Source organism: Mesoplodon mirus (assembly GCF_964341445.2).
Source record: "Mesoplodon mirus genome assembly, chromosome: 14".
NCBI lineage: Eukaryota > Metazoa > Chordata > Mammalia > Artiodactyla > Ziphiidae > Mesoplodon > Mesoplodon mirus.
Genome location: NC_138990.1, coordinates 85,292,445 through 85,312,530, shown reverse-complemented (window position 1 = coordinate 85,312,530; position 20,086 = coordinate 85,292,445). Strand labels below are relative to the sequence as shown.

The 20,086-nt window shown below is 48.6% G+C and overlaps 1 protein-coding gene across 23 annotated transcripts in view; it reads right to left on the bottom strand.

The window, feature by feature from the left end:
• Positions 1-1,086: 1,086 nt before the first annotated feature.
• DYSF (dysferlin) overlaps positions 1,087-20,086 on the bottom strand; it is a 230,073-nt gene continuing 211,073 nt past the window's right edge. For all 23 annotated transcript variants that reach the window (XM_082642728.1, XM_082642730.1, XM_082642736.1 and 20 more), the window contains 5 exons: positions 18,255-18,354; positions 8,323-8,501; positions 6,651-6,760; positions 5,088-5,235; positions 1,087-1,365 (listed from right to left, as the gene is read on the bottom strand). In XM_082642728.1, the coding sequence (XP_082498854.1) occupies positions 1,327-1,365; positions 5,088-5,235; positions 6,651-6,760; positions 8,323-8,501; positions 18,255-18,354 (576 nt within the window). In that variant the 3' untranslated portion in view covers positions 1,087-1,326. The remainder of the gene's footprint in view (positions 1,366-5,087; positions 5,236-6,650; positions 6,761-8,322; positions 8,502-18,254; positions 18,355-20,086) is intronic.

The window sequence follows — 20,086 nt, the reverse complement described above, 5'->3', positions numbered from 1 at the left end:
ACACAGGCAGGCATGGTGGGTATTCAGGGAAGGCTCATGACCCAGAAGACTTGGGTAACCCCAGTCCTTGCTGCCTGTTCTGTGCGAGGTGTGGCCACCCGGCTCCAGGTGTCAGGCGTCAGAGTCTCAGGACTGGCCACCCAGGTTCTCAGGGCCCACACGGAGTTGGACACTGAGGGCGTCCTCCAGCCAGAACCTCTCCTGAAGAGAGAACCACTCTATGTTCAAGATGCAGCTCCCTCACCCAGGAGGGTTCAGGTCATCAGCCCTGTGCCAATCACCCCCCAGTCCTGCCAATCAGGTGGGGATGAGCCAGGGCCTCAGTCTGGGTCCCAGCATGCAGTGAAGAGACAAGGGGGCTGGAAGGCTCACTCTGGGGCCTCGGGGCCTGGGCCACGGGAACAGGCTCACAGCAGGAAATGGGAGAAGCCCTCCCGCCAGGCTGTGCTTCAGAGTTCCAGCCCATCAGCCAACAGAGGCAGAGGCCTCTATTTCGGAAACACGATGTTTTCGTGCTCTTTGGTTTTTCTCTAAGTATGTTCTTGCTGCTCTTGTAGATGAAGCCTGATTCCTGCAAGAGATGTCAGCCCGACAGCTATGCGATGCTCAGACCACAAGAAAAGGGTGTGTTTACCCAGTCCAGATCGTTAAAGCAGGGGGAGGAAACAGAGGGAGGGAACCCCAAGAAATCCCAAGAGCATGGGAGACAAGGTCACAGCCAGGAGTCCAGCAGCCCTCCCAGCCTGGAGAGTTTTTCCGAGGGGCTCTTCCCAGGCATGGTGGAACCTCTTCCCGGGCATGGTGCAGGTAACTGCCCACCCAAGCAAAGATCACCGTGGGTGAGTAGATGCCTGAGGAAGGAGGGCACGGGGTGGAGGGGCGTCCCGGAAGCAGAACAGGCTGGGTCTCCAGGCAGGCCAGACATCAAGCCTCAAAGCCCCCGCCACCCCTACCAGTCTTGCCGAAAGATACACAGTCCCACTGGGAACGCTGCACAGATGGCACACACCCCGCACACGCACCCACCCAGACACGCCCTGCACAGTCACCCCATTCAGGTACCACAGATACACACACCAATGCCGCTTTGTGATTCAAAATGTTTTATACTGAAATACACATGGGCTGATCCCCAAAAGGGTTGGGTTGGGGAAGAAAGAAATGATGAAAGCGGGGTGACCGCAGGGCTCGATGTCGCCAACACTTGGAGCACGTGCCAGTCCCTCTCTCTGTCTGCCCATCCTGGCAGGACGGTGAGACCTGGACATCTGGAGACACTCAGCTGAGCAGGGCAGAGGAGGCAGCCAGTCCTGGGCCCGAGAGTCCTCAGCTGAATGGCTTCACCAGCTTCATGGCAGTATAGTTCTGGAGGGAGGGGGGAGAGGCAGGGACAGGTGGTGACAGCTGCCAGGGACACGGAGCTGGGAAAGGTGGCTGATCCCCTCAACCACCTGCCTGCACCTCTCCCTCGTCAGCCCCCAGGCCACAATCAGCTCAACACTCCACCCTGCCAGCGCTCTCGCTGTCACACGAGCCCACACGCTTGCCTGGGGGCCACAGCGCCTGAATGGCTCTGGCTTCTCCCCTGTCACTCCAGGGCCCACTCCCAGGTTCTGCCCAGCTACCGAGAGGACTCTGCCCCTGGCCAGGCCAGGCCCGGCCTTTTCCAGCAGACAGGTGGCCTGAAGGCACGGCTGTGCTTCTCCCCACCCTCCTCCCACACTCCCCAGCACGGGAACCTGGGGCTCGTTGGCCACCATGCTCCCATCCAAAACGCAGAGAGAGAGTTGGGGCGGGGGGTATAGAGGGATGACCCACAGTGCAGGCCAGCCCTAGAGATGGGTCACCCCCGATTAAGCCCTGGCTGCTGCAGGACTGGCAGGAATCTCCCCTCCCCACTCCTCCCCCCAAAACCATGAAAACACATACAACACAACACAGGGCTCCTAATTGGGACAGTATGTTCCCCAGCGCCGCCCAGGAAAGCCAACTCTGGAAACAAAGCCGCCGCTCCTTCCCTGCCAGATCGCCTCCTGCCTCCCCACACTGGCCCTGCTCCCGGCTGCCTCTAGGGCAGAGCTGGGAGGAATCAGACAGGCTGCCCTCCCTGTCCCCCTCCCAGGGGAATTTCCAAGAGGGTGGGAGATTAGGCCAACTGGCGGGGAGCCCCTTTGCACCCAGGCCTCTGCCCACCAAAGGCCTGAAAGCCAGGTGATGGACGGTCACAGGACTGGCATCCACCAGGTGACAGGGTGACTTGGCTGGAGGGAAGCAGGATATGCCCAGCTTGTAGCAAAGGCCTGCAAGCAAAAGCAGTCTGCAGTCTCAGACCCAGGCTGCCCTACAGCCCTCGCCTAGGATCTAACCCCACATGCCAGCTCTGGAGAGAGAAGGCAGGGTTGGTATTTGAAAGAGGACAATTCCCGAAGACCTCAAAGGAGACTGATGCTGCTGCTGGGGACTCAGGACACAGGGAAGAGGCTCTGATCAGGGCCTGCCCACAGGGCTTTGGGATAAGGCTGCCCCAGGGACGAGAAAGGACCACAGGCTGGAAGTGACTGGAAATCTTCTGTCCATCTCCCAGCCAAGCAGCAGGACCTCCTTCCCCAGGTCCCTGAGGTCTAGTCTGCAGCCCTAGTGCCTTGCAGGAGCGGGGCCCAGCTGGCCAGGGCACGGGGCCAGGCACAGGAAGGGTGGTGGTGATGTTACTTTGAGCCTGCCCCTGCCGTCCCCCCAGCTCTTCAGCAGAAGGCTGGCTTGGCATGCAGCCCCGTGGGGAAGGCAAAATCGCTCCCCTATCCACAGTGCCAGTCACAGCAGGTCAGCACTGACCTATCCCAGCCCCTTCCTCACGTGACGGGAGGGCCTGGCCAAGGTCACTGGGGAGCCACTGACAGAGCCAGAACCCAGCCAACAGCTCCTGACTCCACGTGGAGAAGTGTCCCGCACAGCAGCGATGCTCAGACCTTGATGTTCCCGAGGCAGATTCTCCTCAGCAGCCCTGGGGCTGGCCCAGGACTCTGCATTTCTTACCAGCTCCCTGGTGCTGTCGCTGCTTGCTCCTCAGACCACCTCCTCAAGGAGCGAGGGTCTACACCAGCTCCCCTTTGCCCACACTCCCCGGCCTGGCCTCTCGGTGAGGCGTTAGGCTGCACCCCGTGCTCCCCCTTGTCCCTGGCTTCACTGTGTCTCCTCGTGGACCGACAGCTCCCAGCGGCACTGGCCCCACCAGCCTCTCCCTCACCCACACAACACGCCCTCACCTCCCGGACACACTTCGCGTGCTAATAAGGTCTTCGCCTGAACCGAATGGCGGCTGGGTGCACTCAACATGAGAGGAGGTAAGCCTGAGGACAGGCCAGGTGAGGGCCACTGCGCCTCCCCACCTTGGCCACCGGGCTGTGCCCCAGGGGAGGAGACACAGGGGACCGGAAGGGGAGTCCTGGGCCCAACCCCTGAGTCCAGGTCACTGCCAGGGCAGCTACCCTCCTGGCCCCACACTTGCTCGTGCCCTTCCAGGGCCCAGCAGCTAACCTTGTACTTGTAATCTGTCTTCCTTTGCTTTAGGAGGGCCCCCAAACCGAATGAGCTTCAGGGCCCCCCAGCCTGGACCCGCCCTTGGGCCTCAGGCACGTTTGGCCAGTGGGCCGTGAGTCGTCTTGCTGAGCCGCAGAACAGTCTCAGCCTGGCGCTCCAGGCGACACAGTCAGCTGGGACGAGGGCCCGGCTCGCGGCCCAGCTCATGGTCATCCCAGTTCTAGACCCTCTTTTGTCACTTAGGGTCCAAAGGGTAGCCGGGGCCTGGACGTCCAAACCAGAGCATCCTCTCTGTTGCTTCCACAGTTCATGACCTTAGGGCCTGCAGGGGATTGTTCCGTGGTTTTAACTGTCCTCCTCGTAGGAGACATGCTCTGCAGGTACAATGCCTTGCCAGCTATGGTGGGAGAGCGCTCTCAGGCGCCTCGTCCTCCCGGAGGATTCATGAAGCAAAGAGCTCACAGGTGAGTGATTCCCAGAGTGCACTACCCGCTGTGGGGACGGTGTGCTTGGCCGGCGGCCTGGTGCTGACCAGGGCTGTGGCTGGAACCCCAGACCGGGAGCTGTACACAGATTGCCATGCAGCCCTGAGCTGGTCCCTCTCCTCTCTGGATGTCTGTTTCTTTCCATTCAAATAAGGGTGACATGGAGTTGATCACACCATTCCTCTACTTGTATACGATTTTGAATTTTTTGTATTAAAAAGTTTCAAAAATTTAAAGAATATTAAAAATCTGGTATCAGCCTGGGGACACTGTGATCCCTTCTGAGGTTCTAGAGACACTGGGGGTGCTGTTGTGAGGATCAGGGAAGCACAGGCAGGGAAGAGAGCTCCAGATCCTCCTCCCTTAGGAGGGGCCCATGGAGCTGGGCACAGCAGTCCCCACGCGGGTGGCCCTGGCCACTCTTTGGCAGGCATCAGCTGGCTTCTTAGCAGGTGAAAGGGGCCCCAGTGTTTACTGTGCCCAGTGAGAGGCTCCTTGCCCACCCTCTCCTCACCCACACATTGCCCCACGCCCACCCCACTGCAGCAGGCAGGACACACTTTATCAGGTTCCCAGGTGGACAGTGACACCCTCTCCAGCCCCAGGTCCTCAGCAGGTGCCATCCTCACAAACAGAGGGCCTTCCCTTACCTTCCCAACCCAGCTCCACACCCTCCTTCAAGAAGGTTCCCCTGCCCATGCCTGCCCAAGGGGCCTCGCCTTCTGCCAACCCCTTGATTACATAACCCCTCAGGGGCTTGCTGAGGATGCTGTGTCTCCCCATCAAGGGCAAGAACTCAGATTCCCTCATTGGACTAAGAGCTCCCCAAGGGTCTCCTACCAGACTGGGGACTCCCCAGAGCAGGGCCTATGTCTCCCTCATCAGACCATGGACTCCCCAAGGACAGAAGCTACTTCTCTCCATCAGACACGGGGTGCACTTTGAGGACAATGACAGACTCCCCTGAGACCAGAAGCTGCTGGAGGTCAAGGGCTGTACCTCCCACGTCAGACCAGGAGCTCCTCCAAGACAAGGGTCTGTGCCTCCCCACTCAGGCCTGCTTACCGGGAAGGAGTAGATGAAGATGCCCAAGAACAGCAGGAGGATGAAGAGAATGATGACGAGGATGATGGTGCACCGGAACCGCCGCCAGAGGATGAACTTCATAGTCTTGTACGGGGAGGTGAACCAGAGGAAGGACGTGTCAGGGCGCCTGCGAGTGAGATCCCAGAGGTCAGCGGGGTACCTCCCACCAGGGCTGCTCCCTCCGGGTCCTGCTCACAAACTGCCCTGGCCCTCCCCAGTCAGCCCCCCAGACCTGCCCAGCCTCCAGGCCCCCAGCCCCTGTCTGCACCTGCATCCCCCTCTCCTCCCAGCCTTCGCTCCAGTGTGAGCCCCGCCCATGTTGCCCTCCTCTTCCTGGTGCTGTCAAGCCCTGCACACCCTCAGGGACCCCGTTCTCAGCCACCCTGTCCAGGTCACCTTCCCTGCCACTCTCTCCTTCCTGACCCAGGACTTAATCACAGACTAGAGATTTGGGGGCTGGGCAGAGCTCCAAGGGGCTCCACGTTAGGTGAGCTACGGTCCCTGAGCCCCAGATAAGCTAAGCCACTGGCCTAGATGCACGTGGCTGGTTCACTGTCAGGGAAGGATGGCAGGGAGTGAACCCAGAAAGCTGATTGTCTCTCATAACCAAGAACTTCAAATCCTTCCCCTAGGTCAGCCTCACAATTCAAAGAGCAGGGAGGATTTTGTGTCTCAGTAACGGCCGTTTTAACATCTGCTTGCATGCTGCTGGGTCTCCTGGGTCTCCCTCTGTCTTTCCACCCAGATCCCAGCATCCTTGGGCAGGGATGCCTCTCAATGCTCTGCCAGCCACTGGCACTCAGGATAGCGCTATAACAAAGTGGGCTGTCCGTGCTAAGTGTAACTTGAGCTGAGCAGGCCGTGGAAAGGGACCCAGCAAATGCAGTCCCACCCACTCACCCCCCCCACCCCCGAACAGCCATCTTTCAGGCTCCGGTAACTGCCTTCAAGGCTTCTGCATCCACTGGATTGGGATGTAGTCCTCTCCCTTAGAGGCCTGTGAAGTAGGGGAGGCAGGGACTAGGCCCCCATTTCACAGATGGGAAAATTAAAGCTGAAAGGCCTTTTGAAAGCCACATTGACACCACAGGAAACCCATGGAAGGCAGCTTGGTCAGGGAAAGACCTTGGTCAGGCTCCGGGGCCAATCAGACCAGGTGTGAGAATTTCAGCTTTGCCACTTTCCTTGGAATGACCTTATTTAACTTTGCTGTGATTGTTTCCTCATCTGTAAAGCTCCGGGATACTAATGACGACTCAGCAGGGAAGGTTCCATGACACAACATATACATGCCATATGACAGCACGCCTGGCCTAAAACCAACAGCTACCCAACAGCGCCTGCTTCTGGAACTAGCTGATGAGCCCAGCGTGTCCTGGAATGATGTCTGTCACCTGCCCCCTAACAATGTGTACCCTTGGATGAGTCACACCCCTCTCTGGGCCCTGGGACCTCTGTGCGGCTATACAGTGAGTGCCTCCTGTACTGTGGATACTCCTCCCCATCCCCTTGGGCATCAGGGGTCAGGGGCTGGGCACCAACCTTGGGTCCTCAAGCTTGGGGTTCATGTTGGGCTCATCCCTGCCCTGGCCGGCCGGCCGCTCCTCATGTTCGCTCTCGGCTACAATCTCCAAAGTCATCTCCAACTTGCCCTGAGGGGACAGAGACATAAAGGCTTGGCCCCATGGCTTGGGGAGGAGCCAGGCCAGGACAGATGTAAAGGTCACTTTATGATTTGTTTGAAAGAAAGATACAGGGTGATCTGATCCTAAAAGTACCTGCTCCTTGCAGAACACATAGGAACTACAGAAACGTATAAAAAAAGGAGACTGTCACCCATACTTCTACTATGTAGAGACAAGCACTCTTAAGATTTTATTCATCAGAGCTATTTTTCTTTGCAAGTATATGAAATATCACACTGTGTTTATATGGTTCTATAGCTTGTTTCTTTCATTTAGGAATATATTTTATTATATAATTATATACCCTTTAAAGTTTGCTTTTAATGATGTATCTATGCAATGGTTGACCATTTATTTAGTAAACCAGTTATTTTGGTTTGTTTAGGTTGTTTCCAACTCTTTGTTGTTATAAATAAACCCTAAATTTTTAATTTTATGGGGTTATTTCTTTAGGAGAGATTTTAGAAGTGGGATGAAAAATTTCAAGGGCATAAATATTGTTAAGTCTCTGGTTATATATTACTAAATTGTTTCCCCAAATGGTAAAAATCATTAGCCTGCCCAACAGAGGTAAATGAGAGGGCTGTCTCTCTGCATCCTCACTAGCAATAAGTGTTTCTATTTTTTTTAAATTCTAATATAATACATAAAAAATGTTTTCACATTTTAAAGCATTCCTTTAAGTAATTACTAGGGGAAATGAACCTTCTTAAATATTTAATGGCCACTATACTGCTTTATGTATTATCTATGTATGCCCTTTGCTCATTTTTCTTTTGAGATGTTAGTATTTCTTATTAATTGTTATAATTTGTTATACAACATGGATATTTTATTTCAAGGGCCACTTTAGGGATTGGCTGGCTGCCTGCCATTTCTAAGTACAGTTGACCCTTGAACAACACGGGTTTTAACTGCACAGGTCCAATTATACACAGATTTTTTCAATAAATATACAGTTGGCCCTCATTTGCAGGTTTCAGATCTGTAGATTAAACCAAGCACAGAAGGTGGACTTGAGCATCCATGGATTTGGTGTCCACGGGGGCTCCTGGAACCAACCCTCTGCTGATACCAAGGAAGGACAGTAAACTCATTTACTTCCTCTGCAGAGGAAGGATGATCCTCCATGGTCCCCAGTCATACCCCTGGGCAGACCTCTGGGCAGGGAGAAGAGGACAAGGACAGTCCCTTATAGGGTCCTGCTCAAATGGGAGTGGCATGACCCCTGTCCTCCACAGGAAGCCCAGCCAGAGGGGAACCCAGGATACAGACCACTGTGAAGGCCAAGGAGCAGCGTACAAATTAAACAGGGTCCACGGGAGATTAGGGCATCTTTAGATTTAGACAGCCTTTCCTGGGATACGAGCCTCGAGGAGACGAAGGCTGGGAACTGGCAGGGAAGAGGGACAGTGTCTTGGGAAACAGACAGGGAGGGCAGGAGAGAGGGAGAGGAACACGTCTGTGCTCAGCGATTTCTGTGAACGAGTCACTCCCGCGTCTCCACCCACCAGAGGGAACAGACTTACCGCCAGTATCTTCTTCTCACCCTCGTCCGCCACACAGGGCCACCAGCCCTTCACGGTTTTCTGTTCAAAAAGGGACACAAACCACTCTGGGTGGAAAGTGTCATCCAGCTGGTCCAAGGAACACTTCTCAGCTGTCTTGGCAGGCTTGGGCATGCGGTTGAGGTCCAGCTGCAAAGAACCTGTGGCAGAGGAGGGTGCTTTGGCCCACGCTTTCTCAGTCACTGCCAGCCTAGGGCCACCCTGGGGCTGGGCAAGTTCAGCCTCCTCAGCTTCTATCCATGGTCTTAGCCCCATGGCTCAAATTCCACTCTCCACCCACTGCCTCTCATTCCATCTGTACAGCTTCCCATCCATCTATTCATGCATGTATATGCCTGCTACTGTGCCCTGATTGATGCACCCTTAACAGAACTTCCCACCTGCTCAACTATTCATCTTACTATGCACAAATTCACTCATTCACCCATCATCTACATCCATCAGCCATCAACTTTTTAAACTGTTTTTAGTGCAGTAAAATATTTATAGATAAGATAAAATTTGTTATTTTAACCATGTTCAGATGTATACTTCGGTGGCATTAATTACATTCACAACATTTTGCAACCATCAGCACTACCTATTTCCATAACTTTTTCATTCCCCCCAAACAGCAACTCTGTACCCATTAAGTAATAACTCCCCATTCCCCTCTCCTCTCAGCCCTGCTAACCTCTAAATCTACTTTCTGTCACTATGAAAAAGCCTATTCTAGACAGTTCATATAAGTGGGATCATAAAAATTTATCCTTTTGTATCTGGCTTATTTCACCTGGCATAATTAGTTTTCCAGATTCATCCATGTTGTAGCATGCATCAGTACTTCATTCTTTTTTATGGCTGAATAATATTCCATGGTATGTATATACCACATTTTGTTTATCCATTCATCTGTTAATGGACACTTGGATTGTTTCCACCTTTTGACTCTTGTGAATAATGCTGCTCTGAACACTGGTGTGCAGATGTCTTAGTCCCAGTTTTTAATCCTTTTGGGTACATAACTAGAAGTGAAATTGCTAGGTCATATGTTTAGCTTTTTGAAGAACTGCCAAACTTTTTTCCAAGCAGCTGCGCCATTTTACATGCATGCCACCAATGTACAAGTGTTCCAATTTCTCCACATCCTCTCCAACGCTTGTTATTTTCCATTTTTTGTTTTTGTTTTTGCTTTTTTATAGGTATAAGTGTTATCTCATTGTGGTTCATCCACCAATTTTTTCATCTGCCCACCTAGTTATCCAAGCAGCTATCTTTCTATACTGCTTCATCTACTCATCAATTTTATCCATGTTCTCCAAGAATAGCTCCATCTACTGGGTTGAGCCATATGAAAATTCTGGTATTCAACTATCTTTGACGTATAAAAACAGCAATTTCATGAGGTTTCACCTAATCCAATTCCAACAACACAAAGTCAGTGGGATTGGAGCATAGGTTACTGAAGGGATTAGGTGAGAGAGGTAAATCTAAAAAATATTTTCCAAGGCCAAATTGAAGGAATTCGGTAACAGGGAAGAGCCAAATCTGACTACATGTTGGATCTGTTTCTCTTACTTTAACCTTTGCTTTCCACTGCTTTTGTTCACTAAAAGGATACTGTCTATACATAATGGCCTGCCTTGGGGAACCCTGCCCCTCTCCCCGAATGTTGAACCAAAGTGCCTTTTTCAGGGAAACATCCAGAACCTGTCCATCTGTGGATGGCTATAAGAAAGAAGAAATTAACACAGCCCTCCCCAAGGCTGGCCATTCCAGGTGATGTTTGCAAAACTTATGGCCTTTTTACTTTACTTCCTCATCTCCTCCCCCTCTTTGTGCTATAAAAGAAACTGGCATCCAAACCCCAATAAGATGGTTATTTTGAGACATTAGTCTGCAATTTTCTAAGTCTGCCAGCTTTCCGAATAAAGTCGTATTCCTTGCCTCAACACCTCATCTCTGATTCATTGGCCTGTCGTGTGGCAAGCAGAGTGAGCTTGGACTCGGTAACAAATTTGGCAAGCCAGCCAGGAGGCTTGCTGCTTTTGGCTAGCCAGCCCTGGTCAGGGAACATTGTGGCAAGGCCTAGCAGATGCCAGGACCATTTGTCCTGAGGACCTTCCCTTCAAACCTCCCTGAAGCGGCGCCAGCTACTGCAGGACTTGGCAGTTAAAGCAAGGAAAAGACCAACTTCTACGAGTCCACAGACTCAATTTTGTACGGTTAGTCTACCGAATTCGGTAACCAGTTCATTTGTTTTGGTCTTGGTCTTGTTTTGCTTTTGTGTATCCTTTTGTGTTGCAAGTCAATGAACTCGACTTTGTAGGGTAAGTTGCTCCAGCTTGCACACTGGGAACATATTTCCCTCTCAATTTGGGCTTTTCCTTTATGGGATAAGCCAATTTGTTTGATTGGGGTACCCTATTGGAGGGGGGAATTGGTGTTGGACTCTACCTGATTTGGAGCCAGTTCATTGGGAACTAGTTCATTGGTTTTGTAGGGTAAGTCTACCGGATTTGGGAACTAGTTCGTTGGTTTTGCAGGGTAAGTCTACCTGATTTGGGAACCAGTTCATTGGTTTTGGTCTTGCTTTTGTGTGCACCGATGCTAGAATATGTTTGGGCCTTTTGTGTTGGAATTTGTTTGTGTCTTTTGTGTTTTGGTAGTATCAAACTTATAAAAATTAGAAATACTCCATCTATCCTGAAGGAGAGCCCTTTGGGGTGTATATTAGATAAATGGGCGAAACATAGCCATGAGCCTATGACTAAGAAAGACATGATGTACTATTGTAATAGGGTGTGGACCCAAAATATGTTAGGATCAGAAGAATGATGGTCCCTGAATAGCTCACTCAATTATTATATGATCTCTCAGTTAGAAGTGTTTTGCAAAAGAGCAGGCTGCACCAACAGTTTCTCCAACTGCTCCCCCCAATGCTGCCAACATATTCACCGCCTCCTGTTTCCCCTACCCATGGAGATCAAATAGAAGTTTCTATGATAACCCCCAAGGCACAGGGACCTGGTTTAGTATCACCATCTAAGACCCAAAAGGACATCCAATTTGGACCAGGGGCCACTTCTACAGCAGGGCAATTTCCCTTGTGCCAACATCCTGTAAGAGGCCAGGGGACTCCCTTGGACTTGAGGCATCCAATTCTAATTTCCCCACAGGAGCCCCAGATAACTTTGACAGTGGAGAACAAGTTGATTAACTACCTTCCCTATTTATCTTAAGAGGCTTGTAAATATTAAACAAAGGGGAAACAAAGGCATCCTAGGAAAAACTTGACTGTATCTTTGAGATATAAGTGTCCTATCTGGTCTTCTCAGGAATGCTCATCTCTGCCATCTTTTTAAAATGCAAACTTTGAAAAGAGGGCAAAGTAATTTAGAAATTGACTTGTCCAGGATAAATTAAAAACCTGAGTGTTTTTTCTGTAAAAATTCCGCCATCTAGACAAGTGAACTTGATTTGTTCCATCTGCCAGAAACCTAATTTTAATCCAACCTCTTTTTGTAAACTGATGGGTTTTATGTTGCTGTACGTGACTCAGGGCTGAAATTTTGAAATGAGAACTATGATGCCTCTGTTTGTTTGTGTCCTTGTATGTGTCTTTGTCTTTGGATAACATTGATGGGGTTGATTTGCAGATGAGCTCTATTTAATTGGCTTAAAGAAGAGAAAGTTCTTACAAACCAAACAATTCTAAATACAAGAAAAATTAAGCTAAATGAATTTCGGGTTCATGTGCACTGAGAAATATTCAGTATTAATGTTTGTTTTTTGATCTAATTAATATAGACATGTCATTAGAGTCATCAGCATTAAGTATAATACTTTCATTATGCCTAGGTTTAATATAAGCTAAATAAAACCTTGTTATATCTGTTGCAAATTTGTCAGCAAGGAAAGTAACTTGATGTAAAGAAACTTTTAAGGAAAGAAAATGCAAATGAGATAAGAGCTTTAGGTGCACTTTTAAAAATAACTATCTTTATCTAAAATTAATCTCTCCAGAGCTTTCCTGGTGGTGCAGTGGTTAAGAATCTGCCTGCCAATGAAGGGGACACAGGTTTGATCCCTGGCCTGGGAAGATCCCACATACCATGGAGCAACTAAGCCCATGCGCCACAACTACTGAGCCTCTGCTCTAGAGTCCACATGCCACAACTACTGAGGCCCGTGCTCCACAACAAGAGGAGCCATGATAATGTAAAGCCCACGCACCACAATGAAGAGTAGCCCCCGCTCGCTGCAACTAGAGAAAGCCCACGCACAGCAGCGAAGACCAAACACAGCCAAAAATAAACACAAATTAATTAATTAATTAAAAAAATAAAATTAATCTCTGCAGATATTCAACAACTTGAAAGTTAGAATTGTGCTAAAATAAGTTAAGTCATGGAAGGTTTATGGAAAGTGGACCCCAAGAAAAGAGTTTTGTACATGGTCAGGATTGACTAAGTTTAAAATAAGTTTAACTGAGTAAATGAATTTTAAAAGTAAGATGGTGAAAAACTTGAATTTGGCTTTTCTCTCTGTTAAGAAGACAAGGTTTCTTAAGATTCTGAATTGCCTCTGATAACAGATTTTAAGTTTTTCTACCTTTTAAGTGATCTGTTCTGTATTTGCCTTTGAAATCTTTTATTGTTACTTCGGCTAAGTGAGTAACTATTGTTTCACAGTGACCTGCGATCCTATCTGACTGTTTAAACCCTTTTGATATTTTTTTGACAAAACTTCACAAATCAAATTATAATGAAGTTCCTTTGAACTCTAGCTAACTTTGGGATGCTTCAAAGGGCCCCTGAAACACCCCAAAGAGAGATATTAACTAATTAGGTTCACTTGGTATGTTGAATTACATGGGAAGTGTCAAATAAATAATAAATCTTCTTAGGTTATACTGTATGGCAAATGATACAGGTATTCTAGAGATTATATGGAGTTCCTAAAATTTGATGTGTGCTGGTAAAATGTTATCCATCATAATTCTAGTTATTATCTAAATGTATTGCATGTCACAGCACTAACCAAATTACTTTGTCAATTGCATTGTAATCAGATTTAAACGTGCCTTCTTAAGTCTTTGCTCATTATAGACAGTTATGGTTTCACTCTGATGATGCCTTTGTAAAAATGCTTCCTCTTCAAGAAGAGTTATAGGAAGGACTTTGGATAAATACAAGTTTCTGGCTTTCAGGCCATAATGCTGAACTGGCTAAGAAATTGAAGAATTCTAATGGGAAACCTGATGGTTTATAAAGCTGTTAACAAGAAGGATTAGTTACATAGGACTCAGTAAACTGGTGAATATGGTTATAATTTTTATGGTTTCTATCTGAAAAATGACCAGTTCAAATCTGTGTTTTCCAGGTGTAAGGAAAACCTTCCCCTTAAGCTAATTATGACTCACAGTAATTTGGTAAATTACACCTTTGTAAGCCAAATTGTTTGTACTTTGTGTCTCCCTGGTGCACTATGTCTTTGTCAATGTTACTAGCCGCATTACTTATATCCCGTCTATTTTATAAGACTGTTGTCTCTTACAGTACCCAGTGTGTAACCAGGCTTCCAACAAAACTTCTATGGCTAAACATCTTGAGGAAATAGATCACATTTATAATGTAAAGTAATTGTAATAGTGTGATTCTAGGTATGGGAAGAAGCAACAAGGGAAAATGTCTCCTGGATCATAATTAGATAGGGGATCCAGAGAATCTTTAATTATCAATAGGGCCTAATCCAAAAACTAGCACTTGGAGTGGCATATCAAGAATTTTCGCCTGATCTGGGATGAGACTCCCAGCGCCGTGGGACAAAAGTTGATCATGAAATGTCTCCCAAATATTGGTCAAAATCCTGACCAAGAGGAGAGGATCTGAGAAATTGAATATTTCCTGCCACATCAGTCATTAGCGACTGCAGCCCTCCAATGTGAGCCGGTGAACCCTGAGGAAACTCAGGATATGAGAATACAGGATACAGGCCCCAGATAGCTAAGGTGCATATCAAGGGAGTGATTTCAGTGAACCCAGACTCTTGCATTTTCCCATACATAGAAAAGCGCTAAATTCCTTAACTTGAAGTGCTCCCTCCCAAGCTTGAAAACCTCAAAATTCCCACTGAATACATCATAACTCTCAACTTTTAAGCTGTGAATATTTTTTAAGGCTACAGGTGTAAAGGAGACACTTTCCAGAGAGGAACAAAAGAAACAATTTTTGGAACACTGACACCGATGGACACTCCCAGAAAGATCCATCTGATGAAGCAATTAGAACGGTCATCACCCCTTCTTCCACAAGATTGTGGAATGGATATTGACAGTGGGGAATTGTAACAGGGAAGAGCCAAACCGGACTATATGTTGGATCTGTTTCTTTTACTTTAACCTTTGCTTTCCACTGCTTTTGTTCACTAAAAGGATACTGTCTATACATAATGGCATAATGTCTATACATACTATCTATACTCAGGGAACCCTGCCCCTCTGCCTGAATATTAAACCAAAGTGCCTTTGTTCAGGGAAATGTCCAGAACCTGTCCACCTGTGGATGGCTACAAGAAAGAAGAAATGAACACATCCCCTCCCCGAGGCTGGCCATTCCAGGTGATATTTGCAAAACTTATAGCCTTTTTACTTTACTTCCTCATCTCCTCCCCTTCTCTGTGCTATAAAAGAAACTGGCATCTAAACCCTAATAAGATGGTTATTTTGAGACTTTAGTCTGTCATCTTCTCGGTCTGCCGGCTTTCCAAATAAAGTCGTATTCCTTGTCTCAACACCTCGTCTCCGATTCTTTGGCCTGTCGTGCAGTGAGCAGAGCAAGGTTGGACTCGGTAACAATTCTTGAATACCATACAAAGGAGATTAGGTTTTTTTCAGTGTGGAATGCTCAGTTACTGCAAGTATTCATTGACTGGATCTATTTTTCTAGCGTTCTTTCTTTCCATTCATCCATTTATCCTTCCATACATCTATCTGCTTTGACTTAACTACCTGCATCCCTCTAGAGCTACCATTTGCTGAGCACTGTATCTATCCATTAATCAGGTCATTATTCTATCCAGCATTTGTTCAACTCTATCAGCATTCATCTATCTATCCACCCATCTACAAATCTCTCCATCCCTCAACTACAGACGAATGTTTATTTCCCATTTTAAATATGAACCCAAGATAATATTAAGTAAAAATCAGGATATTAAACTATATATACTATATCTACATAAAGACTGTAAGGAAACAGGATTATTTCCTGATGGCAAAATTACAGATCTTAACTATCATTTTCAAAATAAAAGTAATAAGTACTCAAAAGAAGTAAAATATGTAATTAGAAAATACATTATGAAGGGGGAAAAAGAAATCTCTTAATAATACTGTAAGTTGCTAAAAGAGTAGATCTTAAAATTTCTCTTCACAAGAAAAAAACATTGTTAACTACATAACTTATTTTGGCTATCACTTCACAATATCTACAAACATCCAATTTAAAAAAATAAATCTATGGAGTTAAAAAGTAGTAGTTTTATTTTTAAAAACAGAAGATGATCCTGTTTAATTTTATTTTGGACACTGTTTTCTCATTCAATAAAATACAATTTTTTGTTTGTCTTTTTAAAATTGATTTTCTAAAGCCTCACTTCATAAAGCCAAGATTGATAGACTGATGCTAAAAAAATTATTTAGTCTGTAAGCAAAAAAAAATTCCATAAAAATGTGAAAAGCAATTGAAAAATGGAGAAATTATTTGTAATGTGTCCTTACTATATAAAAAGCTCTGAAAATCAACAATAAAAGAGGACCATCCCAAAAAAAGAAAATCCCATCAACAATATGGATAACAAACATATTTTTAAAGTTGTACCTTACAAGTAATGAAGAAATGCAAAGAAAGATAAAAATGAGGTACCACATTGGCAATTTTTTTTAAAAAAAGATAACACTGGCAGCAAAAGTTTAGGAAAAATGGTGCCCTTAAGGCAAACAGGGCACAGGTGAGAATATAAAAATGTAAAATCTTTCTAGAGGGCTGTTGAACAAAATGTTTCAAAAACCACTAAAATGTACAGAGACTCTAAAAATCTGCTTCTTAGAGTTCAGGAAAGATATGCACAAAGGGTCCAAAGATGTAAGCCTAGGCTGTCACTCACGCAGGAAGTCCTAGAGATGAGCCGAGTATGCACCTAGGGGGGACTAATGAGGGTCCGATGGGACATCAGGTGAGACATTAAGCACCATGATGCAGATACAATGCAGATGGATAACTCCTGACAGAAAGAATGTTTTTAATATATTGTTTTCCCCAAAATCAAGATCTAAGACAGTATGTGTAACATAAACCAATTTCGCTATCTATATGCCATATATGAATGTGTATATATATGTATAAAATACACATATAACACATATGTGTTTGCTTGTATAAGATAAATGCCAAAATAATAATACAGGCCAAAGTGAAGGTTATCTTAGTTATATTAGTGAAGATTATCTCTGGGTAGTGAGATTATAATAAAATAGGAAGGGGAGGCATTGCTTATCTCCGGTTTCTAACTTTGCCACAGGAATTATGTATTCCAGAATAATAAGTAAAAGAACAAAAGTCCAACGTGGTGCTATGATTTTGACACCCTGAATCTTTTACAGTGAAGTTTGGAGCAGCTGCCAGTCCTCCAAGTTCAGGGGACCAGGCTCGGGGTCGGGGGGAGTGGGGTGAAGAGCAGCCCGACGGGCAGGCAGCCCTCCTCCCCATTCCTGCTGGGGCTGCTCCTCAGAGCATCCTCTGCAGGGGCCCAAGAGCTCGGTGACTTCTGCAATCACGGGCCACCCAGGGAGGGCTCCAGTGATTCGTCCAAGCCCACCCTGCCCCCAGGCGGCAGAGCAGAACTGCAACACAGGACTCGGTGACTTCCTGGACCGTCTTTCTCACCCCTTGACTGAAATTCACACAACAAAATGCACCATTTTAACCACTGTCAAGTGTACAACTCAGTGGCTTTTAGTATATTCACAGAGTTGTGAGACCACCAGCACTATCTAATTCCAGGATATTTTCATCACCCCTAAAAAAACACCAGACCCACGAGCGGTCCGTCCCCAACCTCTTCTCCTTCCAATCCCCGGCAACCACTTTCTGCCTCTGTGGATTACGTATTGCAGACATTTCATGTAAAGGAATCATATGATATTTGTACTTTTGCGTCTGGCTTCTTTCACTTGGTGTGTTTTCAAGGTTCACCCATGGTGTAGCATGATCTCATTTCTTCTTGTGGCTGAATAACATCCTATTGTAGGGATAGACCACATGTTCCCAGTGAACTTTTATAGCTGTCACGGGGCTGCTACTTACAGTCCAGCCAGCGGGCCCCACACCTCACCCTGTGAAGGCACCATCTCCACCTCGTCCTCCAACCCAACGCTCCCTGTTCCACAGTCAGGGTTGCAGCACACTTTCCCCCAGCAGAGTCCTGGCCCCAGGTGTGTTCATTTGCTCAGTCTCTGGGGCACAAGGGCGAAGAGAACCTTGAGCCACTCACTCACTAGACTGAGGTGGCAGGGATCCTGTCACGTGAAAGGCCAGCCAGCCAGTGACGCAGCTCCTGCTTTCACTGCCTTCACCCTGAGCTCCCCTCTCTTCCTTCCCTGGGTCCTACCAACCAACACGGCCCAGCGTTCAATGCCACCTCGGCTGGCAGGCCACCCTGCTGGCCACCCTGATCACCCTGGCACTACTCTGTGTCACAGACCTCACTCAGCACCAGGGACCAGTGACCCTGAGCTCCCTGATCCTCCTGCCAGCCTTCCCACAAGGCCTGAGAGAGGCCCACAAACATATAGCAGGGGTTCTGGGGCAGCCCCGACAGGTAAAATGGTGCTGACCGGAAATGGTGCTCACCCAGAAAGTCATCAAAGGAGAACTTGTCGTTGTCCCAGATCTGGAATACCGCTCGGGCGGGGATCTTGCTCTCTGTCTTGTCCAGCCTCCAGAAAGCATCCTGGCCCAGAGGAGAAGCAAAGGAGGAAGCAGGAGAGCCGGGTTAGAGAGGAGCAGTGGTCCCTTCTAGCCTGGAAGGCTGCCTGGAGGAGGCAGTGGAGGAGGATGTCCCTTAGGGACTTGCCAGAGTCAGGTCCTGGCAGGAAGACTGCTGAGACCCCAGAGGGCAGTGTTCAAGGGCCCCAGAGGGGACCATGCAGGCTCACTTGACATAAGGTAGCTCGTTTAATCCTCGCAATTCCATGAGTCAAGGTTCTCGTTGCCTTTACAGATGATGTAACAAAGGCTTGGAGAAGTTAAGAATTTGCCCAAGGTCTGACAGCTAATAAATACAACATTAATATGCACTTCTTAGGCACCAGCCTTTTCCCACTATGAAATCATTTACGCTTCCAACGACCTATGAGGAGATACTATCTTGAGGAAACCAGAGCAAGTAATTTATCCAAGTCACCCAGCTGGGAAGTGGCAAGCTGGATTCCAACCCAGTCATTCAGGTTCAAGAGTCTCTTAATCCTGCCCCTGTGATCTTGGGGACAAGGTGGGCTGGCTGGGAATCTGGGTGTCAGGGGGGACCCCCCGCCACACCACTGTAAGGAGCTGGCACTGGGGGCAGTGTCCCCAGCCCACCCCACCTTCACCTCCAAGAGCTTGCCCTGGGGCACACCGAAAGCTCCCGGTGCTGGGAAGTTCACCAGCCCACCACTGTCCCCTCCCACCTCCCTCAGACCAGTCAGCCTGGAACAGCACTGTCTTGGGCTTCTCTCCACCAAGGCCTCGTGGAGCAGCTGAGGACTGGGGACTGGCACGCTGAGGCCTGGATCCGCCCCTGGGTCCAGTCACACTCCACTCAAAGGACCGTCCCTGGGGCTTTCCCACTCACACCTATTCTCTTTCCTCTCACTGTAGCTTTACCTGAGTGGGTGGCAAGGACCCACTGACCATCCCGCAGATGGTGGGTGCCAGGTCACAGCAGGGACCTGGACCCAGTCTCAGGGGGACAGACTCCACGGGAGTCCGGGAGCACTGCTGACCACACAGGGTTTGTCTGGGCCCAGGTGCCCTGTGTACACAGCCTTGGTGGCCACTCCAGATCACACAGACCCCACAGAGGTCCCGTGACCAAAGACCGTGGCCAGTGCCCCCTGAGGAATGATCACCTTGCGAAGCAGTTGGCTGCAGCCTGGACCGCTGCCTGGGTTGGTGAAGGGGCTCAGGTCCCCACCTGGCCCCTCGCTCCTGACCCCCATCTGGTGCCTCCCCCTTTTCCGGGCCCCAGCCCTCCTGCAGGTGCCTCCCTCCTCTGGCGGGGCTTTTATGGCCAGCTCTGCAGGCCCGCCTGTACAGGATGCCAGCATCCTCCATGCCTCTGGCCGGCCCGGTTTATGGGCTCAGTAATGAGCCAGAGGTTCAAACAGCCCCTGGTGGGAGCAGCTGGGCTGGGGCTCCAGCCTGGGGATGGCCCCCCAGGTCCCAGGCACTCATTACGTTCCCAGTCTGGGCCCTTTTACTAGCTGTTTATTTGCAGGGTGGGTGCCTGACGCACAGGCCGGCTCCGGTGGGTGTGCTGGGCTCCAGGTGGGGAGCCGGCCAGGGCAACCAGCGGTGGTTCAAAGCCGCCGGATGAAAGGAGACCTTGTACTTTACAACAGTCTCGTCTGGTTAATGGGGTCCCTGGAGGGCCTGCCTGCCAGAGGCGCTGAACCCCTCAGCAGAGGGCTGGCTCTGCAGCA